Source organism: Montipora foliosa, chromosome 8 (assembly GCF_036669935.1).
Source record: "Montipora foliosa isolate CH-2021 chromosome 8, ASM3666993v2, whole genome shotgun sequence".
NCBI lineage: Eukaryota > Metazoa > Cnidaria > Anthozoa > Scleractinia > Acroporidae > Montipora > Montipora foliosa.
In genome coordinates this window covers 8,043,455-8,069,796 of record NC_090876.1, presented here as the reverse complement: position 1 = coordinate 8,069,796, position 26,342 = coordinate 8,043,455, and the positions used below count along the sequence as shown (strand labels likewise).

Here is a 26,342-nt window from a genome sequence, read left to right as displayed (position 1 = left end):
TAGACATCATGTGTTGAGCAAGCAAAGAAAAGGCCTATGTTAAAGAAAGCAACACAACTTGTTGACACTCTCTTCAAGGCTTTTAAGCTATTAAATTAAGTGCAATTTTATCAGATATAAAATCGCTTGAAAAGAGTTCAGTATGAAGATCAGAAAGATCACTCGAGTTAACTCAAAAGCGCGGACGAAGGGAAAGCTCACCAGTCGAACACCTTTTTTTACTTCACGCGTGGATGTCACTAGCGTAAACAAAAAGTCGAAGGCTAACGCCAAATTCTACTGTTTTTAAATTTGCTTTAACCATGCAGCCAAAAAAGTACATTTTTTCCCTTTCCCCACAACTGCCACAAAAGTGACTTAAAAAGGGAGTTTTAGCAAGGACAAACAACGTCAACGAAAACATCACTCCAAATTATATCTTAGGGCTATAGTACGTATTTCACGATTATTCCGTCTTGTTCACCTTGTACAATACGGGCGAACTATATATGACCTGTAACTGGATGGGTACAAACGGTTTTAAAGCAAAAATACCAAATGACTGGTTCATTGTTATATGCACTCGTTGTCGTCGAAACCAAAAATTTGGTGATTTCACGTTGTTGTTTTGTGGAGTACGGCGGAGAAATGCATGGAAATTCGTGCAGCACGAGTATTTTTCCTTTTTTAACCAATTATATTCTTGCTTTGCGGTGTTGTCGTTTTTCAGTGGCTTAAGTTCTCTACTTAAAGCAACGACCACGGCTACGGCAACGACAACGCTACAAAGCAAGAATATCATTGATTAAAAAAGGAAAAATGATCGTACTGCATTTGCGGCAAGCATTTCAGTGCAAGCATATCTTTGCCGTGCTGTCTAAAACCAACAACGTAAGATCACCCAGTTTCAGGTTTGACTACACCGTTAGCACACAACAACGAACCGTTCATTTCCGGCTAACTTTACTTTTTAAGCCGCTAGCGTCAATCCACTCATACGATAGTTCACTCGTATCGTACAAACAATATGGAATTATCGCGAAATAATTACGATAGCGCTGACTTATAAATTCGCTAAAACTGGATTTGGACCAGCCGTTTGGTCGAGAAACTAAATCTTCCACCGGCAATTGCCTTAAAAGATTTAGTTTTTTTAAAAGTCCTATTCTTGTGGTTTCCTCACTACTACTGAAGTACAGCTGTACCTTGTCATGCAGTTCCTGTAGTTCATTCTGGGTTCTGTGTTTCACCTGAGAGGCAAAAATAATTAACAATTATTGGGCGAGCAGATCAATTATTTTCCGAAGAAGAAGGCTGAAGCAAATCATGGATGTGCGAGACAAATCACGATATTTTGGGATAACCGAGTTCAATAATTGTTCTATAATTCGATGACTGAGTTTGTTTCTCACAATTCTCAACAATCAAATCACTTTCTGAAAGCTCAAGAGAGCGAAATGCCACTTTCACACAAAATATTACTTTTAGCAAAACATATTTCTAGGGAGTTATTTGCAGATCAAATCTTAATGGCTGTTATTAAATTTTCGACCTCGGATATTGCGTTTCTAGCTTTCTGATTTGTTCAATCATTCTCGGTTATCAGCTCTAACAATCCATCTATTAATTTTCGGGCGATTTTATTGGCTAATTTGCGTCACGTGGTACAAACTCACAAGACAGTTATCACGCAATAATCCCCGTTTGTGTCGAAATTTGCCCTGCGAAATGCTCTAGCAATCATTTCCGTTGAAAAGAAACAAAGCCAGCGGAAAAAAGGCAGCAGAAGAGTGTTCATTTTACATGGAAGAAAAACAAACTCGTTTTCTGGAGTCTAGTGATAGTGACATTAAAAAACCTGTCGCAAATGCTGTTGCGGAAAGTACAAGGAAGTCAACAAAATTTGAAGGTGAAAAAAGTTTTGAGCAAACTTTAGAGATACAATCCTACATGAACTTAAACTGAGTCATTTTATAGAAAAGAGAATTTAATATACTGCGTTTAAGAACTATAACAAACTAACCGTTCCAAGGAAAGAAAAATTCCAGCAACACTTGAAAACGCTGACAACACTGTCATCCAGACTTTGCACGTTCTGTCTTTCATGGTTGAAATTTCTTTTTCAGTAAGCTAAAAAGAGCCTTGTTTTCAAGTTTTCCGGCTACTCGCAGTGACAATTAAAATGATTTGATTTTTTTTTTCCTGAGACTGACAAGTTTTCTTTCTAGTCAAAACTGAATACGAAGAATCGCCATCAGATCAAAACTGGCTTTTTGCCAGCCGTTTTTTTGCGCGGTATGAAAATTAATGGGAGGGTTATAAAATAAATAAACCCCTTTCTGGCTTGCTGGTATGTTGGCTGATAATGTCCTTGGCTGAGAGGTTGCACTCAAAATTCTATATTTGCCCTTCTCGCCCAAATACTCAGCCGCGGACATTATCAGCCGACATACCAGCCGCCCGAAGGGGTTTCTTCACTAAATAAACCATATGACCTAATATGGAAACTGATTGCGTCAAGTTTTGCCAAGATGGAAACTGATAAGCTTTAATGTCCAAGCATCCAGAATTCAATGAAAATTCCATAACACAATGATTCTACTAGCGCTTGTTAGATTTGAGACTGGTTAAAACCAAGTCGGCGCTACGCTTTACCATCTCATATCCAACGCGCACTCATGGAATTAGACCATATTCGTATTCTCGGTATTGGACTGGAACTAGCTTGCAATGGAGGCTAATGCAGGGGAATCTTTTCAAATGCTAATACTTTTTAATGTATCCCCCCGCATTAGCCTCCATTGCAAGCTAGTTCCAGTCCAATACTGAGAATACGAATATGGTCTATTGTTAAATACTGCTGACCACGTCTCAATTGTTCAGAAGGTGGATAACGCTATCCACCGGATAAATCACTATCCAGCGGATAAACACTTGCGAAACCAATTGCGCTATCCAGTGGATAGCGCAAATCCCCTCTTCGAACAACTGGGGCCTGTTATTTTAAGTGGGTTATTTGGGGGAAAACATCCCATCAACATCGAACGGATGTTGAAGGTGTTTGACTGGACCCCTCATGCGTCCAGCCCACTTGGAAACCAGGACCAAACTTGAAGCGCATTTGTTCAATAGATGGTTTACAAGCAATCTGTAGAGACACAGATAACAATGACGTAATTTGCAATTGCTGGTGGACGAAGAAAAGCAGATAATGAGAGATCTTTTGTTTCCGTCCACCAAAATGGCGGCGATGGCGTCACGTGAAAACCCCCCGCAGGATTCAAGGAAGGAACACCCACCCTTTTTCCCCCAAACTCAGCGTCCCTTAATCAGTTCGAGTTTTAAAACAGAGAAATGTAACTCTTACTGGAAACTTCTGACGACGATCTGCGATTATGTTTTGAAGTTCAGCTCTTCTTGAGTCGGTTAATCCAGGGACGACAGGGTAAGGCTTTTTTCGATCTGCCACGCGCTGAAGATATCGGCGAAACTAAAACAGTCACAGAAACACGCATTAACTTGTAAAAGGGCCTCAAAGCGACGTGTTTTCAGTTATTGACAGAAGAGAGTAATTTCAATTCTATCACTTGAACTATGCTCCTTGGAAAGTCTGGCGAATTTTCTACAAGTTCAAAGAAACCACGTGGGTAACGCAACTTTGGCCTTCCTCACATGTCGTGATAACATAAAAAGAGTAGGGCGCTTAAGGTTGTTTACCATCTACCCAAAATTTTCGGAAATTTCGCTAGGAATGTAAATGGTAAGGCAATTTAGTTGAGGGTGATAGGTAAATTTCTGAAATTTTCGGGACTTCTTGAAAGATAGTCGAAAATTTCCAACGAAAATTTCCAACGAAATTTCCGAACGGAAAACGTGTTTACCATTTGCATTCCCCCATGATTTTGCCTCCCTCCAGACTCCCTCGGTAAATTTGAACGAATTGTGTAAATGGTAAGCGCCGATCCCAACTGAATTTCCAATTCGGGAGTTTTTGCTTACCATTTGAACAAAACTAGTACCACCCGGCTTCCACTTGAAAATGGAAAACAACCTAAGATACGTCGACGGCGACGGCAAAAGCGCCACAAAAGAGAGATATAATTGGTTAAAAGAGCATAAATAATCGTGCTGCACGCGCAGCACGGATTTTATCCCACACTTTTGAGTTACTCTACATAACAACAACGTGAAATCACCAACTTGACTGCCAGGTGACCATGGAACAGAGAATCTTTCATTCTCTATTTTCACTCTGAAACCGCTCGTACCAATTTATTTTTAGGATACTTCGCCCGCATTGTAAGACGTGAACGAGATGGAATAATCGCGCAAGACCTATACTGGAGCAAAGTTATATTTTGAGGTGACGTTTTCGTCGACGTCGTAGATCTTAAAGTCCCTATTAACAAAAAGAAAGACGGTGAGACAAGATAAATACCCGGGGGGGGGGGGGGGAAACTCGCATATGAAACAGACGGGGATGCTCGTCGTCTCGCTTAGGGGTGTAAATTTTGGATTTTGGTCTCGCTTAGGGTGTTCCGGGCAAAGCGCCAATATTTTAAGCCGCCAAGGTCTCGTTTGGGGTTCCGCGAAGAGACACAGAATTACGCCCAGATGGTCTCCTTTAGGGGTTAAATTCAAAATTTCCGACGAGCATCCCCGTCTGTTCCATATGGGAGTCCCCCCGCGGGGATAAATATTGCCAACATGTCAAAAACCTAGCTCAACGAAAAAAGCAAACAAACAAATACATCCCTACATTTACATCTAGGTACGATGGAATGCCGCAAGAATCATCTTCCAAATCGGCACCCTCAATCCTCACGGTATTAACGAACGCTTTTCATTTAACTAATATATTCCTATTTTTGACGTTGCCATGTTACCACCAATTGCGTAGCTCCTCCTCTACTATAAGAACTACACAACCCTTCATTCCTCGATTCGCTCTGACGAGGGGGCAACGCTCAAAACGTCAGCTTTAGAATCTCTGTACGTTGGCCAATTTACATTATCAATTCCGTTGATAAAAGCAAATTTTTGTAAACAAACAAATAAATAGATTAAAAACAAAAAGGCATGCAATCAGACTGATCGCCATTCATTGCACCAACAGGAGCAGTCCCACAAAAAATTCACCATTGCTGCAATAGGAGACCCGCAATTCTGCCAACCTCGTTCCCAGGGTCTCTCTTCTCTGCCTCCTTTGTCGTTGAGGTAGAGAAGAGAGACCCTGAGAACGAGGTTGCAATCCTGCATTTTACACACATTACCTGTCGTTGGATTGCAATAGCGGCTCTCTCCCTTGTCACGTCATGTTGGCGCTCACGGAAAATCCTCCGTCCCACCATCCCCCGGTAGGCGGCTTGAATCTTGCTCGCCGCCTTCTCTTGATTTTGTGCGATAAATAAGTTGACCTCTCTGGCAGGCACGCTCTCTAACATCTTTAACTGCTTCTGCATGGACGACCTAAACTCGTTGATTCTCTTCTGTTCGATGGCGAGTTTATTGATTTCACGCTCTTTTTCCTCCGCATTCATTCGCTGTTTGTCCAAACGATTTTGTCGAAACTTTCGTTGAAGAAGTGTGATTCCCCATTCTGCACGTTTGAGGCTTTGGCGCTCTTTTGAGCCACGATAAAATGCCTGAATAATGGTGGCGGCTCGAGTTAATCTCTGGAACGGAAAACAAATTTACATTAGCGTCCAAAAAACAACTGAGAAGATATGAAATGTATTTATGGCACAAAGAGCTATACGTATTTAATTTTTGGCGACTTTCTAAAGCCATCGTCTCCAAACTTGAAAAAACTGGCCAGTTCTTTCAGGTTTCAATCCATTTCCATCTTCTCCATCCTTGGGTGCGAACAACAAAGAATAGCTTTAGTGCACTTCAATGGTTATTGGTAACAAAACTACAGCATTATTTTTTGGTCTTCATTGATGCAAAGACGTCTTTTAGTGTTTTGAAGTTTCACTAAAATAGCGTGACACTGCCCCTTTTGGTGTCATGTATATTTAGCGCTGGGGCAATAACCTGGGAGGAAGGGGGGGGGGGGGACTTGAGTCAATTTTCCCTGGGTATGTGCCGCTGGCCTCTCAGAACCCCTACCCCTTTATATTCTATTTTATGGCCAATAGGACTTTTGCAACAAACGATCACATGGTACAAAACCCGCCATGCTGGAGGGCAAGTTCATTAATATTATATTCCCCGACTGGGACATTAAAACTAAGAGACCTGAACCAGTCAAGCTTGACTTGCCTTTGTTTTAATGTCCCAGTGGAGGAATAATAATGAGCTTGCTCTCCAGCATGGCGGATTTTGTACCACGTGATCGTTTGTTGCAAAAGGCCTATTTTAGACCCCATCTTAGTCACTTTTGGGTAAATGTAATTTTAGCGACCCCAACTTGGTCACTTCCTGTTTATGCATAAAGCTCACATAAAGCCTTTTAATTGTAATCTCAAAACGGAATGTGATATGACTAGTGAATATTACATTAACAGCGCTACAGTTCTTTTTGTAACAACTTTTTTATTACCGCGAATAATTAGGGACGCTGTACAAAAATCAAATCAAATCATACCAAATCTAAGGTTGGTTTTTGATGAGACGGAAAAAACAAGAGTAGCCGTAGAGAAACCCCTCGGAGCAGAATAGAGCACAAACAAACTCAACTCGCATGTGCTGCCATAGCCTGCAAGCAGGCTCTTCCGTTGAAAATGGCGCACGGTCTAGTTACCAAGCCCTTATATTTCGACCGCGCGCCATTTTCAACGGAAGAGCCTGCTTGCAGGCTAGTGCTGCCAAGTCTGGGAGTCGAAGCCGGGTCACATTGAATTCCATTCGGTTCGATTTTGACGCTCAAGATGATTTCAAAGTTTAGTCTGAAGAAGAAATCTTAAAGTGGCCTACAATACGCAAATCAGGTAATAGTATCCCACCTCTGACTCGAGGGTTTCTCTTCGTGTTATGCGATTTTCCTCGCTAGTCAAAATCGATATCCAGCTAATATTACACCTGGCTGTGACACTGTGCTACGGACGGGACCATTCAGGACCGTGTAGCAACTCGCAGAAGAACCTTATATATGCTTTTTTAACTCGTCGAGCTATGCCCTTCGGTGAGGGTGATTAGCGGGGCCAATTTGTCTGTCCCATCGTATTTTTACAGCAGTTCTTTATCAATACTCCGTATAGGGGAGGGGTGACGGAAAACCAACCTTTACACCCCCCCACTAGAAACCGTGCTACGACGTTTGAGTTTTTAGCCCTCTGATGACATCGGTATTCGTACCATTTCCTCTGCGTGTGCCAGCGAGCCAGCATCAAGTAATGCAACTAGTCTTTTAACGTCACTGTCGAACCCCCTTGCTTTCCATTTGCCAAGATACGTCTTCAAACCCCTAAAAGATAAACACTTATTAGGAGACTGAAAGTGTATTTTAAAGAGATTGTGTCACGAATTTCAACCAAATTTAGCGAGTGGGAGTAGACAACCAATAAAGAAGGGTTGAACAAACAGCAAATACAGAAGGAGGCAGGGATGGGCAAAATTGAAGAAGACTGAAATAGGGATTGCAGTTGGAGTTTTTGAAAACTGTTCAGACTAACAGTTTCTGGAAGTTTATCTCTGCTTGTAACTTCAATTATGTATGCTGGACAGCCATTACTTTTATAACAAAGCTTGTGTTGTTTAATTAAAAGTAATTTCTGGATTAACCAAAGGGGTGGAGTCAGGATTTTTCTTAGAAGGGGGAGCACCACTTAAAAATGGCATAGCTGACTGATGACGTTTTTTTTTTTTGGGCAGAATACCAGTTGTATTAGAAAGCCGCAGGTCACCTCAGGCTCGGGGGGGAGGGGGGTACACACCCCCTGCACCCTCCCCCTAGATCCGCCCCTGTAGTACGGGTAGTCGAGTAATTGGTAAGACTACACAAAATCAAACTGCACTCCCATGATATACATGTAGCCCCTTTAAGGAAATTACTAAGAAATTGGATCCGGTGAACTGAATATTAACAAAAGCATTTTACATTTTTACCTTAACATGCAAATTATAGCAGACTGTGTGATTTCACAAGAGAAAATTAAGGAGACAGAGGGGGAGTCACTCAGTCTAGCCCTTGCGATATGTTAATTTCAGAACAACTGCACAAATGCCAGACATACATGTAGGAGCTTTCGTGGCTCAGTTGGCTAGTGCGCGGCTTTCGGGAGCGAGAGGTGCCCCGTTCGAGTTTCGGTGACCTCAACGTCTGTTTCTACTTTCCTCTGATCCGTGTAGTTATAGCTTTAAATATCCGTAAAACAGAGTACTGACAGAGGGAGGGGGATAAAGGGCCCACCGTCGGCTTGATATCAGTGTCGTAACTGAAGGAAGTACCGACGTTAAATAAAGTGACTTTACTTTGCTTATATATTCTTATGGTGTCATGGTTAATAGTCGCGGACGCCTCGGTAAACAGAATTCCGACATAACTTTTGTGAAATTCAGATATCCCGGCCAAAGCCCCTACTCCCTCTCTCCCTCAATTTCTCTTGTTTTTAATGAATCAAGTGAGATGACTTGAGGGTTTACAAATAACTGCTTTGCAGATGAACTTACAAATAATAATTATAATAATAATAATAATAATAATAATAATAATAATAATAATAATTTATTTTCACACAATTTTCACGAAATAATTGCGAGATTAACAAAGTAGGGGACGGTAGTGTCTTTTAAATGCGATATTGATCAATGATCATGAACGAGGCTATTTCAATACGTAAGACAATAATAATAATAATAATAATAATAATAATAATAATAATAATAATAATAATAATTGTTGCAGCTAATCGCCGTCGCAAAGTACAGCAACAATGCAGCTCAACAAGGTCGAACCGAAAGCATACCATGGCGCCTCTGGCAGCCGCTATACGATCCATGTGTGACCTTGGAGCACAGCTTACAGCCAGCTGGAATTAGCTGTATGCTGGTTTTTGCTGAGGGGGGAAAACCGGAGAACACGGAGAAAAACCCTTGAAGCAGAGAAGACAACCAACACAAACTCAACCCACTTATGGCGTCTGGTCCGGGAATCGAGCCTGGGCCACATCGGTGGGAGGCAAGTGCTCCCACCCCTGCTCCTCTAAGCAGCACTTTCTACACAGCAATTTTAAGAGCCAGAGCGTTGTTCCAGCAGCAACCTCTGACTCTATAGTCCGATGCTCAAACAAGTGAGCCACCCATCTGACAATTTGCTTCTATTTTTGATGACTTAACATGGCGGCACTGCTGCTTCCCAATCAAAATAACAATGTCCGGTAATTTCATTATCAAATCTGGTACTACTTTGAAAAGCTATTGAAAAACCCTGACAATAACTCCCACTAACCTGTATCTCTTAGACAACAAAATCTCAACAAGAGGTGGGAAGATATCAGTCGCAGTCAAAATGAGACGAATTGAAGCCCTGTGCAATTAAAAAATATTAATACAATCCCAGTCGCTCAAAGGCTGTACAGTTTTATGCACTGGATAAGTCACTATCCATATTACAAAACATACTTCACGTTGAACATTGGTCTAGGTTTTCGTACATCCCTTTATCAACATACAGGTACATTCATAGTGTGCATATTCATAGATTGAAACTAAAGGGAGAAGTGGTCCTCACACTTATTTAGACAATTTAAGCAATTATATCTTACAGACACAAATTCTTTCATAGGCACACATGAGCCTAACACATTGGAAAGGTAAAGTCTGCTAAGTGCCTAGAAAGCCCATCAGGCTGGTGCTTATCTCTGGTTACTGTAGCATGAAGCGACTAGGAGTATTTCTACTCCCCCCTGGATGGGATGCTGGTCCAACACAGGGTTACCCCCAGCATTAAACTGGTCAGTACCCATTTATACACCTGGGTGGAGAGAGGCACCGTTAGAGTAAAGTGTCTTGCCCAAGAACACTACACAATGTCCCAGGCCAGGACCCGAACCCGGACCACTCGATCCGGAGTTGAGCGCACTAACCATTAGGCCACTGCGCGTCCTGGCAGGCCTAACATATTCACTTGCTCCCAACTGAGTGGCTTCATAGCCCAGTTGGTAGAGCATTGCACCAGCATTGCACCAGCATTGCACTGACATCACACAGATCATGGGTTCGAATCCTGTTGAAGCCACTTGAAATTTTAGGTGTCTACAAGAGACAATAAAATAATTGATTCAATTGTCCAAATAAGTGCAAGGATTATTTCTCCCTTTCGTCTATAACCCGCACTTTAAATATACAGTTATTTCATAGATTAAAACTGTTGGATCTTTAGTGACTCAGCCACCAGATAAAGTGATCCAGCCTTTGAACACTGGGCACCAGGCCCCAGTTGTTCAAACGATGGATAGCACTATCCGCCAGATAAATCACTATATCCAGTGGATAAGTAATAGCGAAATCAATTGCTCTATCCAATGGATGATTTATCCGGTGGATAGCGTTATCCACCTTTTGAACAACTGGGGCCAGGTGTATTGCAACAAGGGTTTTTTAGAAAAAGGTAATTACATCAACTCAGCTAACTAAGTGGATATAGAATTTCACAGTCAGACAGTAAGCAATGCAGGTGTATCAGTGTTGTAACACATTAACTTTAGCGAGAGTTTATAAGTGTGATATAACACTGACAAGAACGTTGTAAATCACATGTACTTCAATGCAAGCACTGAGTCTTCAAGTCTACTGTTTTTTAACATATAATTATACAACCCATTATAAGAAAGAAAAAAAAGGAAAATCTGTCAGATTATTATACAGTTAATAATTTTAGAACAATTTCCTTACGTTTTTTCCTATATGAGTGAAGAACAGAAGACAAATGCAGGCTCCGCAGACACAAGTAACCGTTTCCAAAGTCTGCTTAAAGCAGTATTTTGCTCTCATTTTGAGAGACAAGAAAGAAACTCCTACACTTAGCAAACACACAAAGCAGAAAAAAAATTAAGTTCTTGCCAGTGCATCGTATCCATATTCACTAGACTCTTGGAAGGCACTGGAAAAATCCCAGTACTTCATAAAATTATGTTGCTTTTCTTCAAGCCAAAATTTCAGTTGGTATGTATTATGTTGAAGGGAAATTTCTCTAGCTTTCTTGAAAAAAGTTTGACATACTTTCATTATGACTGCTTTAGACCGAATGCATAAATGGTGGCCAGAAAAGTATTCTTTTCTTTATGTGCTAATTAGACTCACTAGCCTCGTGTGCATGTACAAAATACAATAGTTTTGTCGTTTGAGAGCAACGCTAGCGAGTCTAATTAGCACATAAACAAAAGAACACATTTTTGGCCTCCATTTATGCATTCGGTCTATTGACCTACAGTAGGCTTGTTTTTTCACATTGTTGGGCCTCTAAATGTACGTAGTCGTGTACATCTTTAGTATCTTGGTTAAAATCTTAAGAACTGCTAATCCTTGTTCATTAAACCTCACTACAGTACCTTGCAAGTGTTGACTCATCTGAGGCAGATATTTTGAAGACGATCTCATCCAAAATGCCATTTATGACATTTGGTTCCAGCTGTTCCATCACTTGTCTGAGGGCATCAAAGGATAATAATATATCATGACTTATTATGTGAACTTGCATTGTAAAAATTAAGCGGTGTCCCATTAGTAGAGGGCAAGAGATTCTAGATCTCCCCTTAAATTATGCTCCTTCACCTTCCAAGAACAGATGGGACAACTATGTTAGAGGGAAACAAAATCCAGAGTTAAAGTGCAGGGGTTTCAATAGAAGACGGCTACCGGCGATAGACCGCCAGGTGATTTGGTCCAACTCGCTGCCTACTTTGCACAACCATTTGAAAGTTTTGCTGCGTAGGTGTTTTTTTCTATCACAAAAATAAATTTGCTTTACTTTCTTCACTAAATTCCAAATTATGGATTTTTTTCCTCCCGAAAATAAAATTGTCTACATATTCAAGCAAACGTAACAAAAATCGTGTATTTAGGGCTCAGTGCTCAATTTACATGACATTCTGCCTATAATGTATTTAAATACTAATAAACCAGCAATTTGTTTCAAAAATGACTGTAATTGTCAGTAGTGTTTTATCGCCTAATTTACATTACCTTTTAGAGGAAAACACCTTTTGGAAAATGCTGGAAATGGCATTTCGAAGCTTGTAAATTTCAAAATTTTCTGGGGGAGCATATCCCCCAGACCCTCCTAGAGGCTCACGCCTTCGGCACTCGCGATTCCAAGGCCGTCTACTTAACTTTCCCAGCCACCTACTGCAAAACTTACTGAAAGCACTGAAAGTGCTCCTAAACTCAAATATTTTTAGCCTACAACTCCCCACCGGAAGCATTGAAACATGTTTGACAATTCTATCTCAAAAATTTGACTTTTATCTGCCGCGCAAGACACACACAGTTATCAAAACTGGCATTAATTTCGACCAGAAACCCATAAGGGTTGAAACGTGTGAAACAGCCCCTTGTGTACTGGGAAACAAGCTTCTGAATATTCAATTTGCTAAGTACCATATTTGGAACAACAAGAGCGGGGGGTTTCCAAATCTGGTACTTAGCACTGAAACATTCAACCAATCAGTTCGCACTGAATATTCAGAAGCTGTGAATGAGCGTTACTCGTTCCAACCCTTATGGGTTTCTGTTTCGACCAACGACCGTGATGTCTATTCTCAATTTGACATCACAAACTGCTTTACAATGCAAAATTTCTTTGAAAACAGGAATGCAAAGAGGTTTGTAACGTAAAATCAAGAATAATAATAGACCCCTCTCACGTCACGGTTGTGGGTCCAAATTACTGCTAGTTGTGCCAAGTTTACACTGTACAGAAAAAGCAAACTTCTGGCTAAGAATGGTGACATACATGTATTTTTGCTGCTGATGGGGAGATTTATATTAGGAACAAAAAATACATTTCTTTTATTCCTCTTTGAGTTTGAAACAAGACCAAAAATTTTCATCAACTCCCTGAGATTTATTAAACTAGAATGCAGGTGAATTCTGGAATTCTACCAGTTTGCAAGCTTAGAAAAAAGCAACAAATACCTCATGTCACACAAAACAAAACTTTTTCCATAAATATGGTACACTGTAGAGGATGGGATTTCAAAATACATTAATCCAAACCTGTTTGTTTTAAATACATTTTCCAGAATCAGCAAAACAAAGAGTGATACTTCAATGTCTTCTGTCATAAGAATCTGCACAAAACGCTTGGACTGCAGTACTGGAAAGTGAACAAAAAAAGTTACTGGAGAGTAAAGGCCAGCTGATCACTGTTAATATTATTGGTCAGATTTAACTTTTAACTTCATGTCAATGTCATTAGCCCAAAAAAGACTGTCTCTTTATATACCATACCATTATAAGTGAGGAAATTATGGAAGCTGTAAAGCCACTCAAGTGAGTTCATTGTTGTTTTGAAGTGTTGGAAGTGCTGCCTTTTGTCTGTTTCCTGCGTAAAGAGGAAAACATGGACACATACAGGTACAAGATGAGGAGGTGTCAGAAAATTGTATCATTTGTCCTGGCTTACAGCCTTAGCCCATTTTCACCACTGCTCCTTTCATTCAACAGTATCCTATGATAAACTGGAAAAGAGTTCTTGACAGTAACATTGTTCATTTTGAAGATGCGAAGCGGGATCATGTTTGTACTGAGTGAGGATTTTAACAAGGCTGCTGTCTAAGAAAATTTTAAAGGGGCCCTCAGACCTAAACGCTGAGAACTTAGGAGCCCAACATATGAAGTGAAAGGCGTTGCTGTGAAAAATTAAGGAGCCCAGAGCTATTCTTTGGGAGCCCCAGGCTACCGGGCTCCTGTTAGGCAACAGCCTTGTTTTAAGCTCAAATAACAGACAATATATGAACTTTGAAATCTGCACAAGTTCTCTGCAATGTTTGCTTTTATCAGGCCACTTGAGGGGCTTACATGTAGATTGGCTTAAAATTCTTTCTGAAAGCTATGTAGGGAAACGTTTTCCAAAGAACGAATTATTAAAACCTTTCATGCTTACCAATCCAGTTTTAACATAGAAATCAAGCAACTTTGCAGCCAAAGTCAGAATATTCTCTACAGCATCGGGAAGAAATGTTTCTTTGTAATCCTTCACTTTTGGCAAATCAAGGCCCACACAGCTTTGACATAAAATGCTGCCAAGCTTGGCTGCAGTATTCCACCCTCCATGGATAGAAGTGAAATCTTGTTTCAAAGCTGCACAAAGAAGCAAAAGAAATTTCAATTCATTTGGACCAGGAGGAAATAATTGGTAATGCTGCTTACTTACAGCTGTACACTTAAGGGAACTTCACACCACAAACTAAAGTTGACAAACTCATGTTTTCCAATCATTCACACATCAAACACGAGTTTACAAACACGAAAAAGTCGGTGAAAAAGTTGGTAAGAATAGACACAAGTTCTATTTGTCCCCAACCTGTTTGACAACCATTGTTGTGTCTTTCACACATACCAACTTGAGTTTGCCAACTTAAGTCCTGTGAAGGCCACTTTAGGGATATCAAAATGTAGATTGACCCCCAGTGGATTTAATAAGTTACCGACAGCCTGACAAAAAGCGTCCGGTACTTCACTCACAGATATCCACCAGTAACCTTTTCCCTACAATGTATATTGAATAAGTAATTGACGACAGACCTAAGATTAAAATTCATTTTGACAATGACAAAAGTTTGTTTCTCTACTCAAACCAGCTTCCAAATACAATAATTATTTTTTATTGAAACTCCTGGATCCCAAATATTGAGATAATCTTTGCGATCCTTGTTCGTAACAAGTATCTTTGATAAAGACATTTATACCTCCATTTCCCTGCTACCAGATCGGTCTCCTTTCTTTTGCATTAGCTGGGCTGATGAGTACGCAAAACAAGACCTCTGCCATGGGTTGAAAGTCGCTGAGCCAAGCATGCCCAGCGGTTACTTAGTGACCAAATCCTCACGTGATTCTTCACGTTGCGTGGGCTCACTTACATGTATCAACAGCGGAATTACTGCACATGAAGGAATGCACAAGATGAAGTACACATGTAGGCTCAAGTCATAGTCAGCAAACATATCATGGGGCATGGGGTTTGAAGAGTGCCATCCTACATTGTAGGTTATGGATGGCGGTTGGATCAAAGTGAGTTTTGACCCATGGCAGAGGTCTCTTGCCTCGTACAACACAAAAAGAAAGGAGACCTCTGTTAGCAGGGAATACCTCAATTTAACGCCATGAAATTATTATTTGCAAAGTAAAAATTGACTCAAATTCAGAGACAATACCACCCGTAGTAGCAGAGCAGGTTTGTGAGATTTAAAATTAAATAACTTCTTTATGGCTCTGAGCCCAAATTCACTACCGGTAACTTTTACTTGCAGTGCTTGGTGATGAGGATGATTATGTTGATGTCTCAACATTGATCTTAAAAATTACCAGTTATCATTAATCACACTCATATACAATGTCGCTATCATTATTGCTTCCTTCTGTTCCATGTGACTCCTCTTATAGGTTCTTGCTCTATCTATACAAATGCTAGCTATCTGTGAATGTATGTGTATACCTATTTACTTTATATATTTATTTCTTTACCTGATTTTATCTGATTAGTTTGCTAAGCAGGTTGTGTATTTCTTCAATTTGTTACATTTAAACTATTGAAATAAAATGATGATTATGATGACATCGTCTGTTTTTCAGAGCGGGCTTTTATAAGATTTAATGGTTGCCTCACTGATTCACACATGTTTTAAGCATATTATGTTTCATTAACTCAGTTAAGGGTGGTTCACACTTCTGGGTTGCCTCTTTGCTTCCTCTGAGGTCTCTACCATCCATTCTGGGCGCTATTTTGAAGGATAGTTGACTGTATTTGTTATAGTTCAAACTGAGATCCATGGCCCAGAGTTGTTCAGAATTCATAAAAATAATAATTAATACTGATAAATGAATTAGAGAGAAATAAATAAATAAATAAATATACAAAAGCACAAACCCAAATTGCACACATGAATGACATCATAAGTCCACAAGTCATTTCTTATTATGGTTCCTATGCTGCCACTTGGAGGACTGAGATCAAGAATCTCTGAAACAAAATAGCAGATAGTCAATGGAGACAATAACACTATGGAAATCTGCCACTGTTGAGACATTTTCAGTCAAACTAGAATAAGCTTATCCTAATGATTGCCGACTGCTGTAACCTTAGGCCACCTGCCTCGACTAGTATTGGCTATTTGTGGGTAGAACTGCTTTGCATATTTTGAAGTGTGAAATGCTTATTTTAAAATAAATAAACAATATACATGTATGAGAGTTGGAGATCATTGCTAAGCAGCAAATATCCAGGCCCACATGAACTGAGCTCGAGCCAATGACTTTGCAATCGCACTGCTAGGTTTTTTCCCAGGCTTTCTTTGCAAATGTTTAAGTTGCTGCTTAACTATGATGATCTCCAAGTCTTGTTCAGTTTCCGCAGTTCATTTTACCAATGCACTCGACAACTAAACAGTATTATTACATCTCTCTGACACATAGTACGCACACTGTGATTGGCTAAATTGTTAAGCCGAATTCTACATCAAGCCATTATAATTCTACATTACAGCCCGCTAAATTTGAAATTTCGAAAAAACATTCTCTAGCAAGTTCTGTTAATGGTACATAAACTTGTAAAACTGTTCAAATCTTGCAAGCAACTATTTCAAACATCCAAGAAGATTACGTTTTTCCGATTTTCACACAGCAATCTTTATGGCAGATGAAACTTCCTCTTGACGTCAGCTAGTTTCCTTTCCTGCGCAGCTGATTACGGTAATCAGCTTTCCACGGACAGCACTCTCTTTGTTAGCACCCTTTCCGATAAATTTATTAAAGATTTTATTTTCTCCAATGCTGGGCGATTTTACTTGTCGGGGTGAAATGCTTAAGAACATCAATGTCCACACAAAAACTGTCCCCTTCACAAAAACATAATAAAGCAGAGGGGTTGATAACTTGTCAGCACCTATCAACAAAATTGTCAGCGAGTTTTTTGGCTTCTTTGACGGAGAAATCCGAAAACTTGCCACTCCCAATAGGGGTGCAGAGAAAAAAAATGGAATGACCCTCCCTCCCCTAGGTGACGTCTGTGACCTTTACAAAACACACAATAAATTAAACCTTGCTAAAATTACCTTTCAGTTGCAACAGCAAAACAGGCACATTGCTATCACCTGTCTCAGCAACCTCAGCAGCGAGATGAAGAGCACGCTGTCGAAGTTGTTCCGTCTGATCGTCTACTTCCATGCATATGAAAATGAACTTAAGCTTCCAGGTATCTTAACTTAGAAGAGCTCACAACATTCAATATTGGAGACAATTTTATTCGTTCTCTTGTTAAACGAATCGTCCTCTTAGATCCTTTTTTACATGCACTGAAGCTCTTGGTGGCGTTTTTGTCATAATAAGCTCGAAAACGCACCTTTCCATGATTTGTATGCGTGTTGTATTCTTGATTTCAAAAATGGCCGCCACCTTCGGGATGAGCCTCCTGGGGGTTGAATAGCAATTGACCAATGATAACGCGTGTACGAAATTTCTTGCTTTGGGTTAGCCAATCAAAAGAGGTTTTAGAATGGTCGCTTGCGCGGGAAGACGAGAAGGACCCTGATCGAAAATTTCCCGAAACCAGCGTGCGGTGTTGGAGTTTGTTTTACCCTATATTTGCAAAATGGGTAAGAAAAAGTTGGGAAAAGCAGGTTTGGATTTATTAGAGGAGAATCCTGTCCCTGTGCTGGAACAAGAGAATGGCACCACAGCCACAGAGGAAGAAGAGGAGGAATATGAAGTGGAAAAGGTCGTTGACAAGCGAATTCACAAGGGGAGAGTTGAATACTTATTGAAATGGAAGGGTTATTCGTCGGATGAAAACACTTGGGAAGCTGAAGACAGTCTTGATTGTGCAGAGTTGCTTCAAGAATACGAAAATCAAAAAAGAAGGCGTTTGGAGAAGCAGCCTGTGGAAAAAAACTTGAAGGAGAAAAAGGAGAAACGAAAAGAACACAGGTAAATAAATATGAGATTTCCTTGCAATTGGTCACCGATTCCTTCCCGTTTGTCCGTGGCTTTTAACTTTTGTTATAAATTTCGTCCCCATTTCCTCGGTATCATTGATAGGAAGCAGTTTTGCAACTTAATTTTACTCGCTCCACGTGCTGTTACGTTGGTCATATGGGGATAAGTTCGAATTCCAAGCTAAAGCTCCAGTTAACCCCCAGTAAAAAGTCAGTGCTTTCACCAAAGTTCGAAAATGCCGGCTTTGTGCTTTTGGCCTCTCAAACCATCGCAGTTGTCCTGGAACGTTTGTATTTTGTCTCTGTAGACGAACTCCGTGTAACGGCTATAACATTGGAAACATATAGTCTTTGACTCTGCCACTGATTTCACCCTGCCCGCTTGCTAGTTCGCCCCCTCAAATAATCATATCGCCCCATACCAACTACTTGTGGTAAAAAAGGTGTCCAATATTACATGATTCTTACACGATTATTTAACAAACTGATTTAAGGTATGAATTGAATGCATATTTGAAGTGCAGGTTAGAGACTAAGAGTCCTGGGTCTTTCTGCTTGTACCGGAAAGCATTACAAGTATTTTTGGTCACTTGGGACTAGTCTTTATTTGGAGTTGTTTTGTTTTCTGTCTTTTGTTTCTTTTGTTTTACGTAATATCATCTGTGCTCCGGTACCTGCAGAAGGAACCAGAGTCCTTCACAAGAACAAATGAGCCCAACAAATATTGACCTACTCCCAAGTGAGTGGCTTCATAGCTCACATGGTGGTGCAGTGCAATGGCAGCGCAGAGGTTGTGGGTTTGAATCCAGTTGGATCCACATGAATTTTATCAGCTGTCTATAAGAGACAGTATTATTGATTAAATTGTCCAGATGAGTGCAAGGGTAATAATTTTCTCTTTCATTTGATTAAAACTATCTTATCCAAACCCAGAAATGACGCAAGGTTAACAATAAGCCCAAACCCACTCTACTTTGGAGGCAAACTTGATTAAGCCGTGGGGAGAACTCGATGCCGGGCGAAAACACTAATAATTATTTGGCCCTTATTAACCGAGCAAGAGGTCTGTATGGGAGAATCTTGACTGAAGTCGTGAGTACAGACTGAACGAGGTCAAGATTTTCCCATACTGACTGACTAAGCTATTAAGTACATGGCAAACAAGAACAGGTTAATGTAACTGGTTTGTACTAACTGATATTTTGCTTGCAAATGGCAATGAGTGGCGATGAGCTGAACTTAATTCTGCCAAAGTTTGATCGTCCTTCTTACCTTTTTTTCTCATCTTGCTTTTTGGCACTTCCATAAATAAATATTAGTAGAAGAAAATACTCAATATTTTTGCATTTTAGTTTGCAACTTTTTCACTGCAAAACATTACGAATTTTGGTAGTTCCCAGTCCTTGTGAGACAGAGCCATATTATCTTCTTTAATTAATGGTGTTGCCTGGGGTGTTGATGTTGAGTTAAGTTCATGTCAACTTACCTCATAAGCTAGATAAAAAGATACAATGTATGTGTATTTCAAATATACCTATATAAGTCCTGACTTTATTTCATGCACAGAAAAAGATCAATCTTCATACATCTTCAAAGAATAAGAAACAGGTTTCAGTCTTAAACCAGGATTTGAAGAGTGCAAGGTTATAATAGGCTTATAGAGTTCTAACACACACTGCAAGTAGATAGTAGCTAGAACATGCAGGTACTTAAGAGTACATAAATGTTACTATTTTCCAGAGATGTATCCAGGTTTTCAAATGTGGGGGTCCTCTGGACCCCTTTTTGAAAAAATATGTACTTGAAATGATCAATTTCTTTGAAACTGTTGTGCCTTTTGATTCATCAATCAAAATGTATGGGCTGTCAAAGCTCCATAAAAAAAAAAGGAACTGAATCTCAATTTCCGTAAAAGAGCATCATTTATTTTAACAACACTTGAGGTGTTATTTAGGAACAAAAGAGTAAACAAATGTAAGCGATTGATACACAGTTCATCGTTGGCTCGTGCGGCCGTGACTTTACGCCATGGCCAATGATAATAATCAAGCAATTGATTACATTCAAGTTTCATGTTCAACACGTTAATCTTAACACTAACTTGGAAGAAAAGTTGCATAATTTGCAAAACAGACAAGTTACGTGCAAGACAAGAACCGAGACGATGACACGTGCGCGCCCGGAATTAACATCAACAGGGTCGCACAAAACAAAAATTTAACATACTTTGCCGTTGGATTCTTTGTCATTTCGCTCACAATAAGCGAAATAATGCTTGAAATTCACTTCAAAAGCATGCAACAAACTGAACTTCGACTGAAATGCTTCATTATCACTGGCGGCAGATCGAAAGTGTCGCCGATAGTCTCGGCGAACAAACAGCTCAGATTATGTCACGCAGAAACGTAGATTTTTTTTGCGTCCAATTGGACCCTTTGTTCCACAATCTATGCGTCCAAAAGTGAGTCCCGGGACGCAATGACGCACTCGTTTTCCTTTTCGACGCATAGATTGTGGAACAAAGTACTTTCCAAGTATCATCAAATGATCCAGATACTATAATTGCATTTTCTGGTGGGATCTGACAGTCCTTTTTGACTGAGCAGTACCCCCTACCACATGGGCTGAAAGAGCTGTTATCTAGGCTTTTATCACTGTAGAAATGACAACCTTTAAAAAACCTCAAATGCCCAAGGAGGCTCCCAGTTGACGAGTGAAATCATCTGGCGTTAGACAATGGGTTACATGACTGTAAAAACTCAAAAAGTAATTATGGTACCCTGTTCACTTTCAGTGATAAATCAGAAAGCAAAACAAAGAAGAGAAAAGTAACAGAATCAACCAGTAAGATTAAATCAGAATTTAACCCACTGCTGCCAAGTGAGGTCAAGGAGGAAAAAGATGACGATGATTCCAATAGAGATGATGATGTTGACCCTCTTGCAGAAGGCTGGGAAGCATCTGATATACTTGGGGCCACAGATGTTGAGGGACAGGTCCATTTTCTCATTCGTTGGTGAGTAAAGTAGAGTGTTTAACGTTTTTCCCCAGCATGTTTCAGTGGGTGAGTGGTTTTCAATGGATCCTGCAATCTGATTGGTTCCTGATTGGGCAGAATTTTCTCATATGGCCATAGGCAGCCCAAGTTCCCGTCTCTAGAGAGCATGTAATAATTGATTACTAGTGGAAGATGACCTTTGAGTAAAAGCGGTGTTGCGTTACAGGCAGCCGTTGAGAATTTAAACGCGTTGTAAGACTTTGTATGGGAAATAAAATACCAAAGATTATGAGGCCTAAAAAACGCTCAATTTAACGTTCATTCAATAAAATGAATAAAAATGACTTACCTCTGGTGTATTTTTGTGCCTTTTGGAGCTTGTTTTACCGTTTCGGGAATTCCGTGTTTTCAATGTTCTAAGACGAAGTCAAGGCTGCACACTACGATTCCGACTGTTGTCAGCTCAGAGGCGGTTTGCGACTCGAAAATCCATCCCTGCCGCGATTTTTTGACGCAAAGCTAAAGCCACATCATTTGCGAACCTCGGTGAATGTTTCGTCGTCAAAAATCCCCACGCACTTGGCTGGAAATGAGCATATTCTGCTTCCGATTACACGATAGCTGATGAAGTTAACGGCTGGTGACACTGTATCACGACACGGAGCTTGGATCCGAGGTCAAATCACCTCCACCCAACGAGGTACAGTCATTTCATGTACAACACTGATCCCATCCCCACAGCGGCTTCCCGTAACCATGGAGCTCTTCGAGAAGCCGCTGTGGGGATGGGGTAAGTGTTGTACATGAAATGACTGTACCTCGTCGGGTGGAGTTGATTTGACCTCGGATCCAAGCTCCGTGTCGTGATACAGTGTCACCAGCCGTTAACTTCAACAGCTATCGTGTAATCGGAAGCAGAATATGCTCATTTCCAGCCAAGTGCGTGGGGATTTTTGACGACGAAACATTCACCGAGGTTCGCAAATGATGTGGCTTTAGCTTTGTGTGAAAAAATCGCGGCAGGGATGGATTTTCGAGTCGCAAACCGCCTCTGAGCTGACAACGGTCGGAATCGTAGTGTGCAGTCTTGACTTCGTCTTCGAACATTGAAAACACGGAATTCCCGAAACGGTAAAACAAGCTCCAAAAGGCACAAAAATACACCAGAGGTAAGTCATTTTTATTCATTTTATTGAATGAACGTTAAATTAAGCGTTCTTTAGGCTTCATAATCTTCGGTATTTTATTTCCCATACAAAGTCTTACAACGCGTTTAAATTCTCAACGGCTGTCTGTAACGCAACACCGCTTTTACTCAAAGGTCATCTTCCACTAGTAATCAATTATTACACGCTCTCTAGTGACGCGAACTTGGGCTGCCTATGATATGGCCTGCTCACTGTAACAGTATTTTCCCATGATGAGTCGTCTGTTATTGCTTTTTACATTAACTTTTTTTTCATGAACTATAAAGGTACTTACCTTTATAATAATAGATATGAAAAACCTCTGATTGGCATAAAAAACAATAGAAGCCAATAAGAGCCAATCAGAATAGAGCTGTTTTTATAGCAACAAAGGTGGAAATTTGAGATAAACGCAGGGAAGCATCGTATTGTCAAAATTTCCCTTGTTATGGTTTTCTTTCTTCCTTTCTTCATGTTTATTGTCAGTAAGCAATCAAGATTTCTCATGTAATTTGGTATTCGCTATTTTCGCAAATCCCATAATACAGTTGGTGTTTTTTTTGCAGGGGGGGGGGGGGGGGGGCATTAAAACAATGGATATCCAGTTGACTGAAGCATGATGCAGTCCCAAGAGTAATTAACTTGCATTGTTTTTATGTCAAGAACCCCCCAAAACATATCCCATTATGGGAATGGAGAAAAATTTACTTGTGCTTATTTCTGCCAAATTGCACTAAAAATGTGATTACACCTATACTTAGTACAGTCATTATTAATGGAGGGGAGTTTTTGACTGCTTAAGGACGGTACCTACTATTGTTATTGTGCATATGTTCTGCGCATCTAGAGATGGATTTCCTATCGGTGATGCTTACTGATACAGTGAAATATTTGCGCATTTTAAAACTATCCGGAGAAAGTATATCTTAGTAAGTACTCTTGGTATCCAAAAAGAAAATTGGGGGGGTAACCGTGCATTTTTGAGAGATAAGTAAGCTCCAATTTGAGAAAGAAGGCCATACATTACTTTGTATTGTAAAGCTTTTTACATGTGTGGTTACCCCCATTTTTCTTTTTGGATTTCAATAACACTTGTTAAGATCTCCAGTTCCTGCACAATCATAAACTGGGGCAAAAATACCTTTGAAATAGTAGGCACTGTCCTTAATCCATTGACATCTCAAACACCCTAGGATGTCCCCAGTTGACAAGCAAAATCTGTTAGGGTCTCGGCGAAGGTAAATTTGGGCATCTGCCTCAATTTTTTTTTTGTTTTTGCACATCTTGAATCATTGGGCTGTGTTCAAGTACACTGGAAATTTTTCCGCAAAAAAAAATTTCTGAAAAATTAATTTTGAAACGGCTAAAATTGCTTTCGTTTGTTTCATGCCTTAATCTGTGCACGAAAAAGTATTGACGTGTCATGTCAATCACACGTGAAAGGATTGGGTGTCAATTGACAGCCTTTATCACCTACCTAGACACTGATTGGCTCAGCATAATTGGCTTTTAAGTATGGGGAAGAGTTATTCAGCAGACTGTGAGCTGCATGCGAAATCTTCAAGCTCGATTTTCTAAGGGTTTATTTTGACTCCAAAGTTACAACTTGTTGGACCTCCTGTGCCAACAGATATCGCTTCCAAATTTTCAGTTCTAGTAGATTGTACTACCCCAAATTTTGTGTTTGGAATTTTTCATTTGTCTTTGGAGACTGATTTTGTAGCACTTTTTCTGCCCAAGTTAAGTATGAGATGAGAGTTTCAACTTTGGTGTATGATGTTTCCTTCAATTCAAAAATTCCTCACACTTTATTGCAGTGCATTCATCTGTGACAAACATGCAACAAAGTGTGCTTATTTTGTAATAAAGTGAAGGGGCAGGAGCTTCTGCAGCAGACTCAGTCGTTCTGAGTTTGAGGCCTCAAAGCTAAAAGGCAATGTTAAATGCCAAAAAACTAAAACTTTATTCAAATAATTCAACCTGTTAGTTTGATATATACAAAAATTTGGTTTTATCAACGGAGTTGACAATGTAAATTGGCCACCGTACAGAGATTCTAAAAGCTGACGTTTCGAGCGTTAGCCCTTCGTCAGAGCAAATCAAAGGGCTAACGCTCTAAACGTCAGCTCTTAGAATCTCTGTATGGTGGCCAATTTACATTGTCAACTCCGTTGATAAAACCAAAATTTTGTATACTACTTCCCCAATGACGCAGCACCACAGTTTCTTTAGAAACTACCCCCTTCATTCAGTTTGATATATAGTTTGACCCTATACAAAAATAGTGGCGTGACAGTTTCATTTTTCCGCAGACACCTCATTTTCGTTTACCAAAACCTCAAGTCTCACTCCCAGGGCTTGGTGGGTTAATAGGGGATGTTTTGATGAAGAATGTTCGTTTCATGTTGCTTTATATCCTTGTTTTCTACATGTTAGAAATAACTATTTTGAAATGTTGCCACAATTTGAGTCTAAGATTGTTCAAGATTTTTGTAAGCATTTTGTAAGGTGTAGAACAAAAATGGTTGTTAAGTGTCCTCTTGATAATCTTCATCTTCCTTACGTGAAAATACTAAAAATTACTACTACATTTGAAACCAGTGACAGTTGAAATGGCTGATCTCAACAGAACACCATGAGAAAATTCTACCTGCTGGCAATACTTGGATAAGTCTGGTTATGTGTAATTATTATTTCCAGAAGTTACCACAGTTCATGTTTCATTTCTTTTAACCAAAACTTATCACAATGATTATTGACATTGTTGATTAATATTTAACTCCAACAATTGAATCCTGCAGGATTGGAAATTATTGGTACTCATTATTTTTAGGTGGTAAATTACGTCTTATCAAGACAACTTTAAAACATTTTGGGTAGGGACTATGTATTTATTGACAAAAAAGGAGGCTGAGACGAGACTGAAAACACTTAACTCACGGTCACTGCCTCCTACACATTGTCATGATTTCTTTGTTGTGTTTTCTTCTTTTTGCCGGCAGTGAGTGTTTCAATACTTCCATTTGGAGAGTAGTTTAGATTCTTGGCCTGAAAACTGGTTATCCAAAAGTTCATCTGGATGGGAAAACTCACTTACTCCTGTCACGCAGAAGCAAGATGGTTGCTAATAAGCTGCTTACACTTGACAGCTCACGTCACCTTGTGATGATGTTTTCTATGGGGTTGTACCAGCACTGCTGTACAGCTCTTACAATAATATATATGTAGCTTAAACTTTGTTTGTTTTTTGTGTTGTAGGAAAGGCACTCAACGGGCTGACCTAATACCATCCACGACTGCCAATGTGAAATGGCCGCAGATAGTCATCAAGTTCTACGAAGATAGGGTAACGTGGACCCAGAATAATGAAAACGGAGAGAGCTGAGTGTTTTTACTGCCACCTCGAAACCACACCTTGACTCTGTCCACAGGGAAACTCAGGAAGAAAAAAACTTTTGTGTGGTATCTCATTTTGTTGTGTACAAAATCAGGCATAGATACATGTACAGTGAAAGTTGTTCAAAGACCATTCAAATGTACTTACAACTCTCAGGCAACAACTTTTCCTTACCCTCACAAACATGTTTTAAATACTTTTTAAACTGCCATTTACTGCAAGGTGACGGCGTAAGTTCTGTTTTCCTTAATATCCAGTAGCTTGACAGAGATGCTGGCTGGAAAGTTCCCAACATGTACACTGTATAAATTTACCATCAGTATGCTCAAATTGTGCCGATGAACCTGCACGTAGGGTTTTTGCTTGCAAAGTGTTTTTTAGCTACCAGTAGATCTTTAAATATATACAGTAAGGGACTAGAAATTTATTTTTACATTTATGTCTGATGTCATCTGGAAATAAAATTATACACCTGTATTGTTATTCAACAAATGAAGATTTGTACGAGTTCATTTTGCTTCATATGACCGAGCAAGGGTCTGCATGAAGCCTTGATACAGTATGTAAAGTTGGCACTCAGATGGAGAACAATGCAGAAAGTGTATGGCTACCACTATTAAAAACTTTGTTAATTTTAGCTCTTGTAGTAACTTGATGATATTACATGTACATTTTTGTTCAGCTGAAAA

The 26,342-nt window shown here is 39.9% G+C and overlaps 2 protein-coding genes across 2 annotated transcripts in view; one reads left to right on the top strand and one right to left on the bottom strand.

Moving 5' to 3' along the window:
- LOC138012678 (IQ calmodulin-binding motif-containing protein 1-like) overlaps positions 1–17,557 on the bottom strand; it is a 19,588-nt gene extending 2,031 nt beyond the window's left edge. Inside the window, exons 1-12 of the mRNA XM_068859522.1 lie at positions 17,193–17,557; positions 16,010–16,102; positions 14,027–14,223; positions 13,372–13,465; positions 13,138–13,237; positions 11,472–11,567; positions 9,371–9,448; positions 7,279–7,387; positions 5,253–5,654; positions 3,347–3,469; positions 1,185–1,229; positions 1–34 (exon numbers count right to left, since the gene is read on the bottom strand). The exon at positions 1–34 is cut by the window's left edge and continues 78 nt beyond it. Coding sequence (XP_068715623.1) covers positions 1–34; positions 1,185–1,229; positions 3,347–3,469; positions 5,253–5,654; positions 7,279–7,387; positions 9,371–9,448; positions 11,472–11,567; positions 13,138–13,237; positions 13,372–13,465; positions 14,027–14,223; positions 16,010–16,102; positions 17,193–17,304 — 1,483 coding nt within the window. The 5' untranslated portion in view covers positions 17,305–17,557. The remainder of the gene's footprint in view (positions 35–1,184; positions 1,230–3,346; positions 3,470–5,252; positions 5,655–7,278; positions 7,388–9,370; positions 9,449–11,471; positions 11,568–13,137; positions 13,238–13,371; positions 13,466–14,026; positions 14,224–16,009; positions 16,103–17,192) is intronic.
- A 78-nt stretch (positions 17,558–17,635) lies between these two features.
- Positions 17,636–26,342, top strand: LOC138012679 (heterochromatin protein 1-like). Its single transcript, XM_068859523.1, has 3 exons — positions 17,636–18,063; positions 20,866–21,087; positions 25,515–26,342. The coding sequence occupies exons 1-3, from the start codon at positions 17,729–17,731 to the stop codon at positions 25,639–25,641; spliced, it is 684 nt and encodes a 227-aa protein (XP_068715624.1). The 5' UTR covers positions 17,636–17,728; the 3' UTR covers positions 25,642–26,342.